At 42.6% G+C, this 22,801-nt stretch overlaps 2 protein-coding genes across 4 annotated transcripts in view; one reads left to right on the top strand and one right to left on the bottom strand.

The window, feature by feature from the left end:
* Fbxl13 (F-box and leucine rich repeat protein 13) overlaps window positions 1-22,801 on the bottom strand; it is a 211,753-nt gene that overhangs the window by 50,873 nt on the left and 138,079 nt on the right. For both annotated transcript variants that reach the window (XM_036180894.1, XM_036180895.1), the window contains one exon: window positions 22,298-22,427. In XM_036180894.1, the coding sequence (XP_036036787.1) occupies window positions 22,298-22,427 (130 nt within the window). The remainder of the gene's footprint in view (window positions 1-22,297; window positions 22,428-22,801) is intronic.
* Lrrc17 (leucine rich repeat containing 17) overlaps window positions 21,896-22,801 on the top strand; it is a 36,689-nt gene continuing 35,783 nt past the window's right edge. Inside the window, exon 1 of one of the 2 annotated variants that reach the window (XM_036180904.1) lies at window positions 21,896-22,357. The gene's annotated coding sequence lies outside the window, so the exon portion shown is untranslated. The remainder of the gene's footprint in view (window positions 22,358-22,801) is intronic. The other variant, XM_036180903.1, reaches the window with a different exon arrangement.

Below are 22,801 nucleotides of genomic sequence, written 5' to 3' on the forward strand. Positions count from 1 at the left end.
AATACACAAGATGAGAAGAATCCAGCTCTGAATTTTTGTCATTAGATGATGTCTTAATGAAATAAAAACTCATATAATATAAACATTAACCATTTAAATAACTATTCAATGTTTTATAGTCACCACCTGCATCAAGTTTCAAAGCAACTTCATAAGTCAAATGAGCAACCAGGTGCCTGCTCACCATACCTGCCCCTCAGTCCTTAGCATCACTCACATGTTTTCTGCCTCTTTGGACCAACTTGTGTGGAGTATTTAATACAAATGCAGCTACACAGTGTGAAGCCTTTTGTACCTATCCTTTTCACTTAGCATTCTTTTTATCCACTGTGTTAGCCAGGTTCCCTAGAGGAACAGAACTAACACACACACACACACACACACACACACACACACACACACACACACATTTAACATATATATTAGAGTGACTTACACGTTGTGGTCTAGCTAGCCCAATAATGTCTGTCTACTAACAGAAAGTCCAAGAATTCAATAGTTCTTCAATCCATGAGGCTAGATGTCTTAGCTGGTCTTCAGTATTTGTTGGAATCCTGAAGAAATAGATTCTAATGCCAGTGAGGGGATGGACTAGCCAGCAAGAGCAAACAGACAAATAGAGAGGAGGCTTTTATATTCCACGTCTTTTACATAGGCTGCCAGCAGCAGGTGTGGCCCAGATTTAAAGTGGATCTTGAAGTGGGTTTTCCCACTTCAAATGATTTGATTAAGAAAAATCCCTCATAGGTGTGCCCAGTCTCTTGGGGCTTTAGCTAATTCCAAATGTAGTCTGTAAGTGGACTTTTCTGTCCTACCAGCCAATTTCCAAATAACCTCACAGAGACTTATTCTTAATTATAAATGATTGGCCTATATCTTAGGCTTGTCTCCAACCAGCTCTTACAACTTAATAAATACATTTCTATTGATCTATGTGCAGCCCTGATGCTCGTTTGCCTCATCTATGAACATCCCATGTTGCTTCTTCTACATCTGGCTTGCAACTCCTCAGACTCCACTCATCTCCCCAGCATTCTCTGCCCCAAATTCCTGCCTAGCCATCTGTCAATCAGCTTTTTATTAACAACGAATCTAATCTCCTTTGTCTAATCAGCTTTTGATTTTTTTTAACCATTACCAATACAACTTGTAACCAACTACCCTAGCCAATGACAAATATCCATAACCCATTGAAAGACCAAAAACCACCCACCCTATCTCTTAGGAATGTGGGTGTTGTTCTTAAATTTACTCCCTGCTGTCTGAGGGCAAAAGCCTCTTTAGGAGATACCAAAAAGAAAATTTGGGGTTAATTGTCAAGTCCTGGGAGAGGCAGCTGCATCGTTTGTTGTCCAGTCTCTGTGTGATGGGACAGTGCAGGGCTTCTCTCATGTGCTGGCTGTAGCAGTCTGTGAGGCCGGACCATCTCAGCTAGCCATCCTGAAATCGTCCTGAGCAGCTTGTAGTCCAAAGCCGATCTTTGGGTGGTGTTTGTCAGCTTAGTGGCATTGTCATAGTCCATGTGGTATCATCATTGTGGGATTCCGTCATCTTTTTGGAGACTTCAGAGACCCCATTAGGTCAGATTATTCCTTTTCTTGGTAATTTTTTCAGGGTAGTTTTCCCTTCTTTGAATGTTTTTCTATCGAAGGATCTTTAAAATTTTTAAGATGGTTGTTTTTATTTTCTTGGAATGACAAAAACAAAATCCTGCCCCAACCCTAACTTTGGGGAGATTCCAAATCTAATCTATATCAATTTTGACTTATGGTTTCTCCTGATTTTTCGTTCTCTCTTCTATTTTTGTTCTATCATCCAGTATGGTTTCTTACAATAGGCATTAGATTCTTAATTGCTCTGGGAAGGAGTTTCTTCCATGATGACAGGAAAGGACTGAATGGAATTTGACATAGGGGCTTGCAAGAGACCCCTCAGGGCATTTCTCAATGGCAAAGACAAAGGATGACCTTGTCTGTCCCTTGTTGATCTGTGTTCATTAGTCCAATGTCTGCCTTTGCCACACTTTCTGCATAATCCAGAAGGGAGGGGCATTTTCTTGGGATTATGCCTTGAAAAACATTGTTTCTAGGAACATTCTGTTTACAGTCCCTTTTTAGGTGACCTTGTTTACCACATTTTAAACATTTGACATTATGGTTTTTCTTCAAACCTCTGGAAACCACCTGTCCTATCCAAGCATCATCATGATAATGAGATTCAATATCGATTATATCTTGGATCCATTCCTCCAAGGGTGCTGATCTTGCCTTTAATGGCCTAATTACCCTTCTGCATTGTGTGTCAGCATTTTCAAAAGTCAGAGATTCAATTACTATTTGTCTAGCTTCTGAATTTGGTATAATTCTATTTACTGCTGAAGTCAATTTTGTTAGAAATCTGAAGGTTTCTTTTGGGCCCTGTATAACTTTAGTAAATGACTCAATTTTCTTTCCTACTTCTTAAATTCTGTCCCAAGCATTCAAGGCTGCTGTGAAACATAAAGCCAGAGTATGCTTATCATATCAAGATTGTCTTTGTATATCAGCATAATCTCCCTCTCCAAGAGTTGATCTTAAGAAATTTCCACACCTCTATCCCTACTCCATGTTCAATGGTCTTAGCCTCATTCTTCCACCAGGTCCTCCTTTGTAACTGGGGACCAAGACAGCTGTAACCAAATCTCTCCAGTCTTGAGGGATAATTCTATTACAAGTTGACCATGAGTTTAACATCGGCTTCACAAAACGTGAGTGCATGCCATGTGAGACTATTGCTCCCTTGAATTTCCTCAAATCTAACATTTGCACAGGAGTCCATTCAGCTCATACACAGTCTGGGGGGATAACTATTCATTTGGTAGTTCCTATAAGATTACTGGATAGATTAAGGTTGGCTATTTGAAAGCCTCAGGTTGTTTCTCTGTAACCTTATAATGGAATGCTGAGATTGGTTCTCCTTTGAATTCCTCTATCTGGGTCTGAATATCTCTATGATCCGTTTTAACAAGTTTTTCTAGAACTTTTATCTTGGCACTCATATTAGCCAACTTTTTAAATGATAAAACAGAAATGACCAAATAATATTTAAATCGATGTTATATAAATCCCATTAACATTAATTATCCTCCCATTTAATTGGTCCATTTAGAGACCATCTAATGTGTTATCAGAGACCAAACTCCTTCCATTATATTAATGTTTCCAATTTTTTTAATGTGGGAAAAAAAACTCTATTTTAACTAACTCCTCCCTTTAAGAAATCCCAACTGACTCACCAAATCTGCTGATAATGACAACTCAGATGATGGCATGGCAGCAGCCAGAGGAGGGGACCCAGAGAAAGCCACAGCCCACCAGGAGAGGAGAGAAGAGAGAGCCAACTGTCTGCACAGGGGAACATGGGAAAGTGGCTAACTCCTGTGGCTTTTGGAGCACTATAGTCTATGGAGTTTACTGCAGAGAAGCTGCAACAAAAATTTAGCTGGTAGGCTAGGAACTCCAGTCCAGACAGGGTGGAGACTCTGGAAAAGTGGGGGGGGGGGGGGGGGGTACAAAGCTACAGGCAAGCAGTTTTTTCATGAATTTGTGCTACACATTGGGTGCTAGATGTTGCATGAATCCTAAATGGTCTTATAATAAAAACCTGGAGCCAGATATCTGGGTGAAAGCCGAAAGATCAGAGAAGCAGAGCAAGCCACAGTCACCACCTATTACTACACCAATTCCTCAGCCTAAAAGGAGTGAGTTCCTCTCTCTTTCTGTCTTATATTCCTTTCTCTGCCCAGCCATATCATTTCCTGTCTCAACTTTCCTAGTCCTGAGATTAAAGATGTGTGATCCCAAGTGCTGGGATTAAAGGTGTGTGCCACCACTGCCTGACCTCTGTGGATAACTCTGTGACTGGCTCTGTCCTCTGAAAATGACTTCAGGTTATGTTATGCCACCAGCCACAGGAAGATGAAGTAGGAATTCAGCTGATATTGGCAAAGCTATTACCTGGAAAAAGTTATGGGCTTTTCCAGATGAAAACTAAGACTCAAGGAGTCTTGGTGATATTGGCTTTTGAATGGATTAGCTGTATCCTGAGATGAATTTCTTGTGTGCTATTGGAGTTTCCCCCATTTGACTTTTCCTTCAGGAACTTGTAACAGTGTGATTGATCATTAATTGGGTACAACTCTCCTTATACATTTGGGGTAATTGGACAAATTTCGCCATCTGTATTTATTCTTTATTAGCTTACATCTGGCCAGGGCCATTCTCCGGACAAATGTATTTCAACAGATACACCTTTTTATCCAAAGACAAACTGCACATAGATAAACATTAGCTCATCTCATTTACAGATAAGAGAAAATAACCATTAAATCCTCAACTTCTTACCTTCATCCCAGTTTATTTGCACAAAACTTTATAGAATTCCCTAATTAATCTTAGCCTTTAGTTGACCTTACCATAGAACTCCCCCTTAGTCACTCCTGCTTTTAGGTTGTAATTGGAAGCTGAAAATTATTGCTTTATGTGTAGATCCTTATCACCACTCACTGGGACCCTGAAACTTCAAGCCTTGAATTGCTTTGCCAAAGAATTACAGCTTGTGTATATATACTGGTTCTCTGAGAGCACTGGAGAGAATGGATTTAGAAGAACAAAGATGAGGACGGAGATGGAAAGACCTAGGTAGACACGAGAGAACAGCAGGAGGGACTGAGCAGGAGGGACTGAGAGGAGCTAAGGATGAGAACAGAAAAGAAGTTGTGTGGATAGAATTGACTGAGAAGGATAAAGTGAATGGACTAAAGAACGCAGTGTGCTTAGATTCACTTTATACCCTCAGATTAGCATCCTCAGCTGGCTGTTAGGATCTTCTATGGACCCTGGGAGAGAACAATAAAAGCAGGACCTTTACTGTTTTGATACTAGCTTTGAAGTGAAAAAAACTTCAGAAGACAATCTAAAGTTCACAAGGACACATAGCCGAGTGATGGATTCATTAAGGTCAGGGGGCAAAAACAAAGCCGCCCAATTATTACTAGCTGTGTGCCTTCCTTTCTAGGATTGGTTATTGATTAATTCCTTGTGCCCGTTTCTGCCCTCAACTTCCTGATATGAAAAATTGTTGATGAGTGGACATGCTCCCTAAAGATTTAAATGATCATTTTATATATATATAGTTTAGGATTGTGATTCTTTTAAGATTCCTTATAAGGTTACCTTTCAAGATAAATAATAAAGTGGTTGATTCCTTCTTTGTAACTGCAATATGCAGCCTACCAGTAAAAGAACTGGTTGATAAAAATACCCTGCTTGCTTGAACTATGTTAATCATCTATAACAAGTTACTTAGATGTGAATGTATGTAGATTCTTGGGATGACTTTGTTTAATCATGTAAGAGAAATGGGAAACATTTTTTTTTAACTTATATTCATTATAATCATTCACTTGAAAAATAGAATGTAACTACATTGTAATTTTTATATTGCTTGAAAGATTCTACTGGAGTATATAAGCTGTAAGGGAAAATAAAGTTAGTTAGAAGTAAAATATCAAGAATAAGACTTAGAAGAAAAACATTAAGAATGAGAGAAAGGAAAATACCAGGAAAGATGTAGAGAAAATATAAGAATACAGAAGAATAAAGAAAAAGTCAGAAGGAAACCACCAAGAGAGTGTGTCTCTTCCCATGCTCCCTCAGATAAAAAATCGTCTTCGTACATTGACTCTATGGATCCCCATTGAGCCTCGTGCTGCCGGAGGCTTATGGAGCAGCACTGAGGCAATGCTGCTTTGAGAGAAGCAGCCTCTGCTCAGCTGCTCAACCCACGCAAGGGGAATAGAAAACAAGTCTGTGTTTTGGTGTGTTACCGTTGTCTTCAGGGCTCTGGAAACTTGGCCCCTTTGCTGGGCCCTGGGAATCACCCAGACACTAGGACTAGCTACTGCCCCTATAACAGAAGCCTGTATAGGATAAAGAGTTCAGCCCCCACAGCTCTCTCGCTCTCTCTCCCTCTCTCTCCCTCTCTCTCCCTCTCTCTCTCTCTCTCTCTCTCTCTCTCTCTCTCTCTCTCTCTCTCTCTCACACACACACACACACACACACACACACACACACACACACACACAATTTTTAAATAAAAATAAATATTAAAAAAAAAATCAATTGGCCATAAACATATGGACTTGAGGATCCTCAGTTTTATTGGCTTACATCTGTCTATTTTTATGCTAATACCACACTCTTGGTAGCTTATGACATGGTTTCCTTTTCAACTGTTATAAATCTTATTAATGGAAGCAACTGTAGCTGGAGAGCTTTTCTCTAGTTCCCACCAAGCCCACACAGACACTTACATTATTTAAACTGTTTGACCTAATGGCTCAGGCTTTTTGCTACCTACTTCTTCTATCTTAAATTAACCCATTTCTATTAATCTATACCTTGCCACGTGGCTCATGGCTTACCAGTACCTTACATCTTGCCTGTCATGGCGATGGCTGGCTGGTCTCTCCCCTCCGCTTCCCTGAATTCTCTTCTCTCTTTGTCCCACCTATACTTCCTGCCTGGCTCCTGGCCAATCAGTGTTTTATTTACTAACCAATCAGAGGAATGCATTTGGCATACAGAACATCCCACAGCAAGCAACAGTGGTGGAGGGTGTTCAAAATAATGTCTACATGATAAAATACCTTAAAACAATTAGTTCTTTAGGACAGGAAACACTTAATGTTCAGCTTTATCAGTGGGAAAATGAGGCCATCAAGGAGCAGATGGATGCCAATGGGGTGTCATTTCTACAACAGCACAGTGTAGAAAATTGTCATATCTACAATAGACTTCTTATAAGACCTTTGGAGACTTCCCATGTGGGGGACCTCTTATCAGAGCCTCACCTGCTAGTAGAGGACTATCCAACAGTTACAGGAATGAAAGCCATATCTTCAAATGTCACTTCTTCAGGAAAAGCCCCTGACCCTTAGACTAGACCAGATTCCTATAATACACCTAAAACACCCTGTAATATCATAAACTAATTTATGATTAGCTATTGAACTAATTCTACTCAGCTTCTGGCAGGCACCTATGGTATCAAGTATATAGATAATCAAATAATATTATTATATGAGCAGACATGTGAATATATGAATAAATGCAGAGAACACTCTTTTAGATGCTCCTAAGCAGCAATTTTTGGCAATGTCAAAAACCCATGTGTTATAGGATATTTGTACACTGTGTGAAGATGTATTTGCTGTGATTGGTGAATGGCCAATAGCTAGGCAGAGGCATAGGTGGAATTTCTGGGGAAAGAAATGAAGAGAAGATGAATCTAGTTACACAGGAGATACCAGTGGGACTCTAAAGAAGTCAGACATACAGTACAGATCAGAGGTAACCAAGTCACATGGCAGAACATAGATTAAAAATAAATGGGTTAATTTTAGTTATAAGAACTAGTGGGATAAGTCTAAGATAAGGCTGAGCTTTCTCAATTAATAATAATATCTTATCATTATTTGGGAGCTGGCTGGCTGGACAGTAAAAGACTCATTACATCATGGAAACCTAGAATCCAGGGCTGAATACACAGAAGCCACGACTTTGGGCATGAGTGTATTTGGATAATCTTTTAAAGAAAACTTTCTCATTGAGCTGGTGATTACTTTACAGCTGGTGATTTTGAACTTCTGGTCCTTTAGCACCTCCATCCTGAGTGCTGGGATTACACGTACGTCTATCATGTCCCACTGTGCAGTGCTAGGGACTGAACCTAGGGCTTTGTGCATACTAGGCTAAGCACTCTACCCTCAGCTGAGAAATAGAATATCCCAAGGTCTGAATAATATATGTACCTTGGGTCAAGAATTTTTCTTGTGGGCTAGAGAGATGGCTCAGAGGTTAAGAGCACTGAGTGCTCTTCCGGAGGACCTGGGTTGGATTCCCAGCACCCACATGACAGCTCACAACTGTCTGTAACTCCAAGATCTGACACTCTCACACAGACACACATTTAGGCAAAACATCAATGTACATAAAATAAAAATATATAAAAATATATTATTTTTAAAAAATTTAAAAATCATTATACTCATTTAAAATAAAAGAACTCTTCTTGAACAAAATTATCCTTATGCAATAGAGTTGCATGCTGAGATTTCTGTACATATGAGGATATAGTTATATATGATAGATTCTGAGAAATGTGTTGTTAGGTCATCTTGTGTGAACATCAGAGAGTATTTTTTACACAAAATAAGATGTAGTTGTTTTTTTTTGTTGTTGTTGTTGTTGTTTTTTGTTTTTGTTTTTTTTTTATTCTTTAGGGCCCCAACACCCAGCTCCCAAATAAAAACACAAACACTTATTCTTACTTATGAATGCCTGGCCTTAGCTTGGTTTGTTCCTAGCCAGCTTTTCTAACAACTTAAATTATCCCATTTGTTTTTAAATATGTTTTGCCTCTAGGATTTTTACCTTCCTTTATTCTCAATACCTTTCCTTCCTTCTTACTCCATGGCTGGCTGTGTGGCTGTGTGGCTGGTCCCTGATGTCCTCCTCTCCTCCTTTTCTCGATCCTCACTCTTCTTTCCTACACTTCTTTATTTATCCTCTCTGTCCACCAGCCCCACCTATCCCTCTTTTCGGCCTAGCTATTGGCCAATCAGCTCCTTATCAGACTAATCAGGTGTTTTAGACAGGCAAATTAGCACAGCTTTGCAGAGTTAAACAAATGCAACCCATCTTTTCATCATTAAACAAATATTCCATGACATAAATGAATATAAAACATTTTAAACTAATATTCCACAACGCCAAGATATGTAGAGCATTACCAGGCACTATAACTATAGCTCGAAAGGTTGGCTACATAGTTTTTCTGTTGAGAATCTGGTCCACAGGGAGCAGGCTCAGTGCCTCCTGGGAGCATACTGGAAATATAGATCCACTTAGAACCTGGAACTGAACAAATTCCAGACTTTCCAGGTCATTACCAAGTGCATTATTGTCAGAGAAATGAGCAGTACCAAGATGTGTTACTTAGTTCTTCAAGAAATTACGATGATTTCTATCTATCCAAGTCTATTTCTAAAGAGAAGAGATTGAATTTTAAGGATTCAAATCATGCCTGGTGTGGTGGCACATGCCTTTAATCCCAGCACTCAGGAGGCAGAAGCAGGTCAATCTCTGTGAGTTCAATACCAGCCTGGTCTCTGTGGTGACTTGTAGGAAAGCCAGGGCTGTATATATAGTGATCCAGTGGTTTTTTTTGTTGTTTTAGTTTTTTTTTTTTTCCCCAAAGGAAAATAAATCATGTCACATCATTATAAGGGCTGGCTAGTCTGAAATCTATAAACCAAAGCCAGGAAGCTGAAATTCCAGGAAGAGTGGATATTGTGATATTGAGTCAAAAATCAAGAAAGGCCTCCATGTTGTAGTCTTCAGGCAGAATTCTGTTTGCTAGGACAAAGCCTGGTCTTCCTCTCGAGGCAGACTTCACCATCCAAGGTTTACCCACATGATGAAAGGTAGCACAAGCAAAAGCCACAGCAATCTGGATGCTGCTAGGGAGGGCTCTGTCTGTCTGTTTCCTTAAATACAGCATGAAGTGGCGTGGGAGTGCCGGTCTCGGCTCCGGTGGCAAGAAGCTTAGAAGAGAAAGGGGGGAAGGCAATACAGTCAGAGGGAGGCATTTTGTCTTGTTGCCACAGGTTCCTGAGGGAAGTTTTCATGACTTTTCTTCCAGGAAAAAACGTCCAAGGGAGATAAATAATGAATGGATGTGTAAACACACAGAGGACAGAGAGGTGAAGAATGATTCTAGGCTTGGGGGCAGCAAAGCTGGGCTCTCTGGCCTTACCCCTTTCACACACAGCAGTGTCTATAGCTTGGCTCACACAGTGCCCAACCACATATCATCAGACATAGTCTTGTTGGTCTTCGGGACAGTTACTCCCATAGAAAACAGAGGCCTCCACACCAGAGGTTGGGGGGGGGGGGTTGTAACTCCCCACAGTGCATTCCTCACATGGCAAATACAACAAAAGGCATGGTGTTTCGAAGACTGGATTCCTTGTCCATTCCTCACAGCTGTCTCCAGCGCTGAGTAGTGTCTAACACAGACTAGATGAGCCAGAGGAGTTGGTGAATGAAAGTTCTTCAGTAGATTGTCAACATAAGAGCCTGGTCCAAGGCCACCTCTCCATATGACCCTGCAGGCGACAACTGCTGTTTTTGACAGTTCGGAGTCCATTCCCTTCATCTCAGCTCCCAGCACTGCTATCTCACGTTCTGGCTTCTTCAGAGCAGCAGCTTCTAGGGACAAACAAACAACCTTTTCCCTCTTGTCTTGGAAACACGTTTGTGAAGAGGTCTCTGGGAAGGGAAGAAGATCGACAGAGCATCCCCCCTCCCCTCACCCTGGCCGGGCAACCCCTGCAGCAGAGCCAGAAGCTTGGTGCTTTCCACCCAAGGGACAGGCTCTGGAGGAGGGGTGGGAGAAGCCTCTGAGGAGAAAGTTTCAGCTTTGTCCTGGCACCAGGCACTTAGTTCTCCAAAAAGTTTATATTACAATATCCAAAAAGATGTTTGGCTATTTTATGGCTCAAATATTTCTGCCAGAATCTTTTAGGCAAGTAATTATTAGTTACTTTCTCTTCACTGAAATAATGGGAGTATAAATCTGAAGCTGGTATTTTCTCTCTAAAATAAGGAGAAAATAGAAAATACTTTACCATCTCCAAATCCATGGCTTCCTCACAGCTGATAACTTCATCTTCTGTGTAGGAATCTGGGATTTGGTCTCTGCTTAGCTCCCCTTTGCCTCCATGCCCTTTGCTGGTTAGGAAGTTGGGGAAACTGGCCCCACTAGTGTACTCCAAGCTCCCAGTAGACATTATGGCTGTTGACAAGGAGGAGATTCTTCCCAGCTGCTAATGGAGCAGACCAGCTACATGACAAGACCATTTGCACATGTAGAGGGCCGTGTGTGGCCATGTGAATGAAGGCCAGAGTGCAGAGCAGAGCATGGTTGAGTAGAGGTCAGGCTGACTACACTGTGATAACTTCTCACCAAGCTTCCATTTGCCACCCCTTCTGTAACTATGCCTCTGCATTAGTCTGTTCAGCAGCACACAGATGTATGTGCAGGACCAGACCCTCTGTGACAAACATATCCAGCTTAAAGCAGATGTGGTACAAGCCGTGTTCCTGTACCATTTCCAGCTGTTTCTCTCATTCTAGAAGCACTGTGGCCGATGACTAAGAAGTAATGTAATGACTTTGGTGAGACTCATATATCCTTCACAATCTTTCAGTGACCCCAAAGGAACATTGCTCAGCTAGAATAAATTATTAGAGAAAAAAGCAGAGATTTCCCCCCCAAACACCATGGAACATTCTACTTCACTCATTCAACTGAAGCCCACAGCTCTCACTCTGCCTTGTGTGGTACTTGCCCACACACATTTATTATCCTGTCTGGGAAACATGGACAGGGTCTTAGCCATCAGTGTATCCTATCCTATACAATATAACACATTGTATATGTAGAATGTAGAATATGGCCCAACAAAAGCTTTTTAATGGACCAAGCGATTGCTGAATGAATTGTTTATACAATGTAAATTATAATGGAGGAGTGTCAATATGGCTAGTTAAAAATTGCCATATTTATCAAAACATTTGGATAACCAAGCATTTTTAAAATAGCTTTATTTTTCCAATGAGAGTGAAGGACTAATACACAAGCAGAGGGAGCCTGCAGATACCAGGAAAGCAAGAATCTTGCCAGCTTTGCATTTGGTGTACAAACTCAGAGCTCCAATCAGCAAGAAACAGGCTGGCCGGTCTTGAATGTGTGTCCTTGTTGTTGAGCAGTTTCTTGTTCTTTTCCTCATTTGGTGGCCATGTGACTTACAGCTTTCCCTGGGCTATAATGGAGCACTCTTCCCTTAATGACTGAGAGCGCATGGTGCTTCCTTCTTACAGCACGGTGATGCTCAGAGCCTCTTGGCCCACAGACATTAATTAACTAGACAGTGGCTTCTAGCTAGAGCCTAAGCTTTGTGCTTTATTCTCATCCAAAGACCAAAACAGAGTTTCTAAATAACTTGTGAACTCTGTGTGTGATAAAGAGTAGAGGAGAAACGTCAGGTAAGTGTGGTTTCCGAAATGTGTGAAACTTTAAAAAAATTTTTTTTTTTCAGGAATGGGAAGCATGATGGACTCTCATCTGATTGAGAATTGTTGCCAGATGTTTCAGTTTTACTACCTAAAGTCCTTTATACATCTCACCTGCAAGAGCTTTATATTAAACAGTAGACATTAAAAAGTATGCATTCTTATCTTTCCTTTCCTCTTTACTATGGCCAAGATAGTTATGTGAAACAACTAACCATATGAGCACCATTTAAGTGTTACATGTGTGATTTAGAAGACAAATGAAAAGATTTCTATAACCCTGCATTTTTTTTTAGTACAGTTGAGCTGTAGCTTTAGAAGGACTAGGTTAAATTACTTCTCCTAAGGGCTGAGCTCTGACAAGCAATAATAGATCTTCAGTTTTTCTGACTTATGGCTCTCCTAGAAGCCAATCCTCTCTGTCAAATGACACTTAAGACCATATGGTTTTTTTTTCAAATCCGAAAGGCAAATTTAAAAAATTACAACCCAAGTATCACTTCAAGTTTTATAAATGATAGATTGACGTTAAGGGTCCAGTCTTTAGTTCCTATAACTGTGCCTTTGCTCAGCCATCACAGACAGGGAAACCTTGCAGAAATACTGTTCAGTTAAAAGACACATGGAAAGAAAGTCAGGAACACTGGCCTCCCAACTGGCCCTTTCCTGTGCACAGAAGGAGAGCTTTGACCTTTAGAACCCCTAATCTACACATATTTTCCATTTTGAAATTTTGACAGAACTAAGAACATATCTGTGAGAACTCTGAAATGAACAGGGAACTAAATGCTTTAAAAATCATTTTACTCACCTATTAGTCATTTATGAGGATATTTGAGAAAGACTTAGAGGAAGTTAACCATATGGATAGCTGCAGAAACAGCATTCTAGGCAGGGAGAACAGCCAGTACAAACCCCCAAGGGCCAGAGCTCAATTTTAAAGAACAGTGAGGAGGCCTGTGGTTGGGGCAGAATTGGCAAGATGGAGAGTCAGGAAGATGATGTCAGAGGGCAATTGGAGGACAAAGCCACTACACAGGTTTCGTTCTTCCAAGGCTTTGTTTCACTGAGTCAGTAAGAAGCAGAGGAAGGATACTGACTTGGTTTCTAAAAGGAGACTCTAGACACTGTGCTGAGAACAGCCATAGAAGGCAGGAGTGAAAACCACGGACAGCAGCTCAGAGGAAACAGCACACTAACACCCAGGGAGGAAACGGGACAGGCCCTTGCAAACATGGTGGAGGTAGCCAGAGGCTGGGTAGACCGTGTGGTTAGAAGACTAGATTTCACACATTACAGGGAGTGGGCTCAAGGGCATCATCCCAGTTTGGTAGGTCTACCATAACAAAACAGTACAAACAGCTAAGTTACAAACAGAACACACCCTTCCCAGTTCTAGAGGCTGGAGTTTGAATCAAGTGTCCACAGGCCTGAGTCCTCCTGAGGCTGTGAAGGCAGAATCCACTCCAGTTCTTTCTCGTTGGCTTACTGGTAGCTCCCATCTTACCAGTGTTCTTTCTGTGTATCCATACCCAATTTTTCATTTCTTGTAAGGACACCAGTCATACTAGATCAGGGCCCACCCAATGACTTCATCCTAATTATATTTGTAATGATACTATTCCTAGATAAGGAACGTCTAGCATGCTTGTGGTTGGGACTTCAATATGTGAATTTGTTGGTCACCTAATTCAATCTGTAACAAATGACACCAACATTCTCAACCTATATAGAGAGAACTATTACTGACTGAGATAAGGGAGAGTGAGGTATTACTTTTAAAGCAGGAATATTTTCCTTAAGAGATAAGAGCTCATGCCTATAATCCTAACATTGAGAGGCTGAATCAGATTACCATGAGTTCAAGGACAGCCTGAGCTTCAGAGTAAGACTCTGTCTCAAAAACAAACAAAATAAGTAAATAAAAAGTTTATGAGTACAAAATTTGGGAGAAAACTGGCTCTGAGACTTATTTATATATAAAATATACATATAGCTTTATAGATACAAAAACATAATACTCCTACATACATGGTTACAAGCATGTATGTACAGAGTGTGCATTTGAAATACCCATATGTACATATACTTCTTTAATACCAAGTGATGAGATGAGTCACCAAGGCTCCAGGTGAGGCCTGAGAAGGAAGGGAGAGCCAGAACTGAACCCTGGCCTTTCAGTGACTGGTGTCAGAGAGAAAAGTGACTTAAGCCAGGCAGTGGTGGCACACCCCTTTAATCCCAGCACTTGGGAGGCTGAGGCAGGAGGATTTCTGTGAGTCTGAGGACAGCCTGTTCTTCAGCGAGATCCAGGACAGCCATGGCTACACAGAGAAACCCTGTCTCAAAACAAAAAGCAAACAACAAAATAAAGTGGCTTAGACAGGAAGTATGGTCAGAAATGAGCTCAGCAGCATAATATTGTTTCTGAGTATGAAAATGAACATGCATGGAGCCACACCATAAGGATATACAAGCACATGGAGGTTTAAGGAACCAGCTGATGTTGAGAGGTTGCTTGGAGGGAGGGTGGCGGTGGAGTGGAGGGCGTGAGGCCCATCAGAGGGCCGTGTACAGCCAGATGAGGGGAGCTGCCAGGGACTGGGGAACGGGACCAAATCAGCTCTTGCTATTTGAGCTCCAAAATAAGCAAAATAAAGGAAAATAACGCTAATATGAAATAAAAATAGAAATCCTTGCTTATGTTTCTTCCCCTGGGTATTTTTTCTTCGCTGCACAAAGCTAGAGAACAAACATTGGAAACTTGTCCTTTTAATGAGAGTAGTCAGAAATAGTCACAAAATTATTGACTTCTGACAGTTTGATATGAGTCCCTGAAAAGACAAGGATTGCATGAAACCTTCTTACCGTGGGTGGAAATAAAAGACTAAAATATTTCCTGTCAAATTCTAAAGACAAAGGATTACTTAACAAAGAAACCCATTCTCTTCCACCTCTCATAAGACACTTAATGATAGCGTTACTATGGAAATAAGCACCGAGAGGAACTGGGGACCCACAACCTCAGCCTCACTGCAGAAACCACATCTCTGGCTTTTCTAGGGAAAAAATAAAATAAAATTTTAAAAAAGTCACTGAGATTGGCCCAAACAATTCAGAACATTAACAATATCAAATATCAAATGTCAAAACATTAACAATATCACCTAAAGCTAAGCATACAAATATCTGATGAGCCAGCCTTTGACTCTTCCTTATACACTCATCAGAATGTGTTGTAATATGCATATGTGCACATGCATATGCCCATGCGCGCGCGCGCGCGCGCGCGCGCACACACACACACACACACACACTCAAATACACATATGTGCATGTACACATGCAAATATGCATACACATGCACACTCACACACTCACACACATGCATACACACATGAACACACAGGCACACACAGCCATTGGAACATTCCTCTATTTTATCCAGTCCAAGTCTCAGCACTGGCAAAGCAGGAAGCAGACTCAATTCAGCTTCTGGAGCGTTAGGGCCGCTTTGAGGGATGTTACATCAGTGGCTCCTCTTCTTGGTATCAGAGACCAAATGCCTAACAAGAAGCAACCTGGCAGAGGAAAGGTTCTGGTCATCCTGGTGGGGAGGTGTGGTGGCGGGTCACTCAGTGGCCCCAGAGTATGTGACAATGTTTGCTCACATTTCAGTGGAGGCAAGTATGGGACATTGGCAGCTGGGTGGCACAAACCCCAAGGCCACCCCACCTCACCCTCAGAAACCCACTTCCTCCTATCTCCCAATGATCCCACACCCTTCCAAAAACAGTGGCCTCCAGCTGGGAACTAAGAATTCAAACACACGAGCCTGTGGGAGACATTTTATATCCAAACAGCAGCAGCCACAGATACGTTCAAAGCAAATTTAGGTAGGTGATAAAAGATGAGCCTTTCTCTTTGGCCTTGGAAATAGAGAGATCTTATTCTTTTACCAAAAGAAAACCCTGCATTCAGGTGCAAAACAAAATGAATTTGGTCCCAGCTTTGATAATGGCAGTGTCATTTAACAAATTCTTACATGCCTAGGATGGCACTGTATAGCATCTGTGAATGATAATTCCTGGACAGAAGCTGTGTCCCAAAGGTTGATTGACCAGAATTTCAGTGAAATGGACAGGTTGGAATGGTGCAGAACTCAATGACAATCTCTCCTGGGCTGTCCTTAGCCTCCTAAAGAGCCATCCCTTGCCCACATCTGTCAGATCTAACATCCCAATAAAGAGATAAAAATGTTACAAATATATGAACCTAACAAAATCCTATTCTCTACTACCAACAGGCCAAGACTGCCCTGGGACAGCGCCCCAAAGCCCAGAGCTCTCCACAGTGCTGTAGCTTTGGACTCAGGTTCCCACCAGTGCACTGGAGAAGCACTGGATTGTGCCTGCTTCTTCTCTTGTTACTGTATAGACAGCACAACACTGCTTCTACTTGGGAACATTGAATCAGGATAGCCTAAACCTGTATTTCTGGGCCATCATCACTAATATTTGGCTTCAGAATAAATGATGTCTTTGTCCCTTTGAGGTGAGAGTTATGTTTTTGGGGTAGACACATTTAACTTTAAAATGATAAAGAACACCAGGCGGTCGTGGCACACGCCTGTAATCCCAGCACTCAGGAGGCAGAGCCAGGTGGATCTCTGTGAGTTCGAGGCCAGCCTGGGCTACCAAGTGAGTTCCAGGAAAGGCACAAAGCTACACAGAGAAACCCTGTCTCGAAAAACAAAAAACAAAAAAAACAAACAAACAAACAAAAATGATAAAGAAAACACAAATTAAAAATACAAAGTGCCTTGTTTAATGCCAAACTGACAAAAACACTGGGTATATTTATGACATTAATAAGCACATGTTGATGTTAAGTGCAAGCTTGCAATCTTTACAGAGTATGATGGTCTTAAAAATAACTACATTCTTTCATTAACTGTCACATTCCCAGAAGCTTATAACATATGCAAAGATATGGCCATAAGGAACTTTACCATAGGCTTTATGTTTATAAATTTTGACAGGCTAGTAATAAATGGGTAAGTAAAGAAATAAAAAATAGAAGAGAACACTAGTTTTACTGAGGTCACCACTAAATATTTAATGAAGAAAGCTGTTTACTTTATGGGATATTGAATGAAAGGTATGCACTCTTTACCACACATTTTAATAAAGGAATGTAGACATGTGTAGAGTGAATACCAGAAAGCTATACCATGAGATGTTGGTAAAATTTGCTGTTTGAGTGGTAAGTTTCAAGTAGTTTAAAAACATTTCTTCTTTTTCTTTATATATTTTCAAATTTTTATAAATCTAATAAAGAAAATCTTCCTTGAGTGAGCTGGATCGTCAGGTATGCAGGCCTGGCCACCTGGGTTCCAATGCTGAGACCCACATGGTAGAAAGAGAGAACTGCCTTCACTGAACTATCCTCTGACCTACACACACACACACACACACACACACCAATTTTAACAATAATTAGAAGTCAAAAATTTTTTTACAACTTAGAAATGACAAGGTAAGGCTAGAGATTTGCCCTAGTTAAATAAAAAGCACAGAGGGCTCCCCCTGATTTGGCGCTGGCCATGAGGAAGCTGAGTTAAGACAGAAGGCAGGTGCATGGACAGTCCTGGTGCCATTAAAAGAGCAGTCACATCACCTCAGCACCTGGACTGCTTACCCAGTCCACAGAGAATGAAGACTATCCCTAAAACATATGGAATTGATTTCCACACTGCACTACAGCTCTCCACTATAGATTTACTTTTTCTAACACACATGGCTAAAACTCCTTAATACGTTTTTTGGGGCAGTGGTGACCACATTTAAGCTTCATCCTTGGCATACTTACATCAATCCTAAGTTCCTGAAAGAAAAGCATGCTCTCTATCCTTCGCCGTGCCTGCCATGCAGCAGACACTTGGCAACCACCAGAGAAAACCACTCAGTGTCCTTTTTGTCTTATTAGGATCTTTCCTCTTGGGATATATTCATATATAACTTTTTAGGACAAAATTCCTAAAACATATTCTCATTTCCAGAACTGTCCTGGTTGGTGTTTTTATTAACGTGGCACAAGCTAGAGTTATCTGAGAAAAGAGAACCACAGTTGAGAAAATGCCTCCATAAGGCTGGGCTGTAGGAAGTCTTTGGGGGCATTTTCTTCATTAGTAGTTGCTAGGGGAGGGCCCAGCCCATTGTGGGTGGGGCCACTCGTGGGCTGGTCCAGGGTTCTACAAGAAAGCAGGCTGAGCAAGCCAGAGGGAACAAGCCAGTAAGCAGTTCCCCTCCATGGCCTTTGCATCAGCTCCTGCTCCAAGTTCCTGCCCTGCTTCCCCCAGCGATGGGCTGTGCTGTGGGGCTGTAAGCTAAGCTAAACCCTTTCCTCCTCAACTTGTTTTTGGTCTCAGTGTTTTATCACAGCACTAGAAACCCTAAGCCAGAGACAGAACCTCTTTCAATTGTTCAGACGGTGGGTGAGCAGACTCCTTATTTGAAACTCAGTGAGGAGGCAGACCTACCTCAGGGCGGGAGCAGCTGCCCAGAAGCACAGACATGAAGCTTGCAGGGTTCTCTGCAAGGCTACATAGCGACTCCTCGAGACCTGAACCTGGTAAACAGCCCTTTCTCACTCCCAGTGGTCTCAAATGCCTCTAGTGCTGACACCAAGAACTAAATCTCTTTTGGATTCTCAATGAAATAGAAATGAAGAAAGGACAATTGGAAGAGACAAACACTTGTGGTTTGAATTCACAAAATAAAGAAAATCATGAAGACAGTTCCAATCTCGTGTGTATGTGTATGAGTGTGTGCATTTGTGTTCATGTGTGCACGTTTATGTGTGTTTGTGCATGTGCACATGTATGTGCATGTGGAGGCAAGAGGTCAACCTTGAGAATCATTATGCAGCAGCCATTTGTTTCTTCTCTTTCCTTTCCTTCTCCTCTCCTCTGCTCTCCTCTGCTCTCCTCTCCTCTCCTCTCCTCTCCTCTCCTCTCCTCTGCTCTCCTCTGCTCTCCTCTGCTCTCCTCTCCTCTCCTCTCCTCTCCTCTCCTCTCCTCTGCTCTCCTCTCCTCTCCTCTGCTCTCCTCTCCTCTCCTCTCCTCTCCTCTCCTCTCCTCTCCTCTGCTCTCCTCTGCTCTCCTCTCCTCTCCTCTCCTCTCCTCTCCTCCTCTCCTCTCTTTTCTTCTCTCCTCTCCTCTCCTCTCCTCTCCTCTCCTCTCCTCTCCTCTCCTCTCCTCTGCTCTCCTCTCCTCTCCTCTGCTCTCCTCTCCTCTCCTCTCCTCTCCTCTCCTCCTCTCCTCTCCTCTGCTCTCCTCTCCTCTCCTCTCCTCTCCTCTCCTCTGCTCTCCTCTGCTCTCCTCTGCTCTCCTCTCCTCTCCTCTCCTCTCCTCCTCTCCTCTCTTTTCTTCTCTCCTCTCCTCTCCTCTCCTCTTCTCTCCTCTCCTCTCCTCTCCTCTGCTCTCCTCTCCTCTCCTCTCCTCTGCTCTCCTCTCCTCCCTCTCCTCTCCTCTGCTCTCCTCTCCTCTCCTCTCCTCTCCTCTCCTCTCCTCTCCTCTCCTCTCCTCTCCTCTCCTCTCCTCTCTTTTCTTCTCTCCTCTCCTCTTCTCTTCTTTTGGAGACTGACTGGCCTGGTGCTCACCTTGTAAATCAGTTAGGGTTACTTGGTGGCTAGGCTAGAAGGCAGGCTGCCCAGCAGGCCCTATGGACTCCCTCTCCTGCCTCCCGGTGGGATTACATGTAAAGCACACTAACACTGGCTTCTGAAGAGGTATAGTTCTGGGGAAGGAACTCAGGTCGGCACACGTGCAATGCCTTCTGTTGAACTTTCTCCCCAGCCTGAGTTTTATTCTTATATATCCAGACCAAATTTAAATAACAGCTAAGGCCAACAGGCACTGAATTATAGGAGTCACTGTGCGTGCAAATGCACACACTCATGGACGTTATCAACAGAGGACTAGAACCTTCCCCATGCACAAGGGAGGAGGCTGACTCAGCTCCAGCTTGCCGCTGCTATGCTGGGGTGTACCCCCAATTGGATAGCTCTAGCCTTTGATTGTGCATGCTTATTTTTTAATCCAGGTGATTATGTGTGTGAAAAACCCTACAATTTTAAACATTGGCTTCATTTTCAGTGACAGACCAGGTAGAACACAGATTTAAACTTACTCTGACTCTACTGTATCTGAAGATAACTGCCCTTGAGAGTGTGTGCACAAGTGTGTGTGCATGAGTATGTGAGTGTGCATGACTGTCTATCCATGAGTATGTGAGTGTGCATGAGTGTGTATGCACAAGTGCATGTGTGCATGAGTGTGTAAGTGTACATGACTGTGTATCCATGAGTATGTGTGTGTGCATGTGTGTGTGTGTGTTATTGTGTGTTATGGCTACATGGAAACTACAAAGGACGAGGGATCAGGTCCACTGGTGGGGTGGAGACCCGGAATGAGTGGCTGGAAAAGGACTCGAGGATTCACAATTAGGGAGTTTGGCCAGAATTGGCCGAGCACATGAAGTTATCTCTGTATTTGGAAATACTTTTCTCTGTGACAGAAGTGTCTGTGTTTCCTAACTGGCACTCATCTAAGTTAGGGTTCTACCTCCCTCAGAACCTGGGAGATGAGATGCTATCTTCTTTAATGTGATTATGTCAAAGGAACAGCTCCCAGGTCCTGGACGAAGACATTCCTAGGCTATAAAACTATCACAAGGATTTTTTAAAAGCTTTTCATCTCAAAGGAGGAAGGGAAAGAAGTACCACCCCTGCAGTCCCCTGTTTTCTGAATGGTAAGTGCTCTAGGAAAGAGGCATCAGAGGCCAGGGAAGAGAAGCCATCTGAGGTTTAGGCAAACTGGGGTAGATAAAGGTGCCTCCATCTTAGGACCTTGTCAGGGGTGATGCATATCGCAGGCCAGTTTTAAGAGGTATCCATTCTCCACATTTCCAACCTTAGTAAGTCCTTGTGCCTTCCTTCTCCCACCGAGAACACTCGGAAAACACGTCAGGCAGCGCGTGTCTGTGTGAGAATTCTATCCATTTGCTGGCCCCACGGTTCCCACTTCCAGGGCTCATCACTTGACCTACACCATAGACTTCTATCAAATGTGTGATACTGGCCAATTCATTTGACCTCCTGGAACCTCGATAAGTGAACCAAAAACCCACACAAGCAATCCACTGCATGAGGGCTAAGTCTGATCTAACACAAAGCAAGTCAATAAATGGTATCTACAGCTAGTTATGGTTAGATATGCATTTTAGCTAGTTCTCACCCATGTTGTATTATAGAGAACATAGTAGGGCATTAATATCTAAACATACACAGAGACATGTTAGGAAATCAGTTTTAAGAAGAACAGCTGGAGGCAGGCGGTGGTGGCGCATGCCTTTAATCCCAGCACTGGGGAGGCAGAGGCAGGTAGATCTCTGAGTTCAAAGCCAGCCTGGTCTACAGAGTGAGATCCAGGAGTGGCACCAAAACGACACAGAGAACCCCTGCCTCGAAAAACAAACAAAAGGAGTAGAGCTGGAATCTATGGAAACTGTGGGTGAGAGAGCAAATGCTTCTGCAGGCTATGCCCAGTCCTCCACAGCTGTACTTGGCTTCCTGCCCAACATCCCTAACACCAGTTCCTTCATCTGAAAGCATTTTCCCACGCAGATCTTGAATCTTCGTGGTATTTAGCACGTGAGTGTAACACAGTTTTAAACACGTACAGTCTTGTCACGGGGTCCTGACTGACTCATCAGGAGTCCTGTGCTCCCAGCCCATTTGTTTGTATCTTAGCAGCTCTGCAGAGTTCTGGAGATTTGGACTCTGCCCTCTAACTATGCTCAGAAGTGGTCTGTTTCGTCATCCAATGAGCTCTGCCTGTTTGTTGATGTGACGCGCCTGTGGACAGAAGCCAGGCGCCTATAGTAGCAATCCTGGAGAAAATTTAAGCAGCTGTGGCCATGTAATTTAAAACCTCAGCAGAGTGTGCTGTGCTCTATGCACAGGGTTAGTGCAACATGAGGGCTGGATGCAGCTGGCTCTCGGGAGGACGTCCTCGCCCGCTGCAAGACAGAGAAGACAGAGACTGAGAGGCAAACCTGGGTGCAGCCGGAAAGGTCCAGATAGATGAGCTTGTGGCATCCATTCCCCAAGTTCAGGTACTGTAAGCCTTTGTCCGTGAACTTTCGGCAGTAAGCCAGACTGAGATTCTGTAGATTGTGGAAGTACCTGGAGCGATGGGGCAGAGAGGGAGAAAGAAAGCCAAACACTTCAGCTTTTCTTACGTCTTTCCTGAGCCACCGTGACAAAGAGCACTAAAGCTGTGTTCTGCCTGCCTTCTCCTCACAAATGGTCAGCTTCACCAGCTGCTGGCCCTCTTCCTGCTAAGTGAAGGAGATTTTAGCACCAGACCAGATAGTGCATGGTTGCATTTCAAAGGAAAAGAAAGAATAGCTGGCTAGGTTTTAAGAAACTTGATGGGATAAGACTTTGTCTGGGGTAGGAGGAGCCTTGCATGCATATTCTTTGGAAGTTAGTTTGTTGCTGAAACCCAAGTTAAAGGTTACTTCCTTGTTTTTAGCTCTTACCTTTGCCAAACTAAT

This window comes from Onychomys torridus, chromosome 3, assembly GCF_903995425.1.
Source record: "Onychomys torridus chromosome 3, mOncTor1.1, whole genome shotgun sequence".
Lineage (NCBI taxonomy): Eukaryota > Metazoa > Chordata > Mammalia > Rodentia > Cricetidae > Onychomys > Onychomys torridus.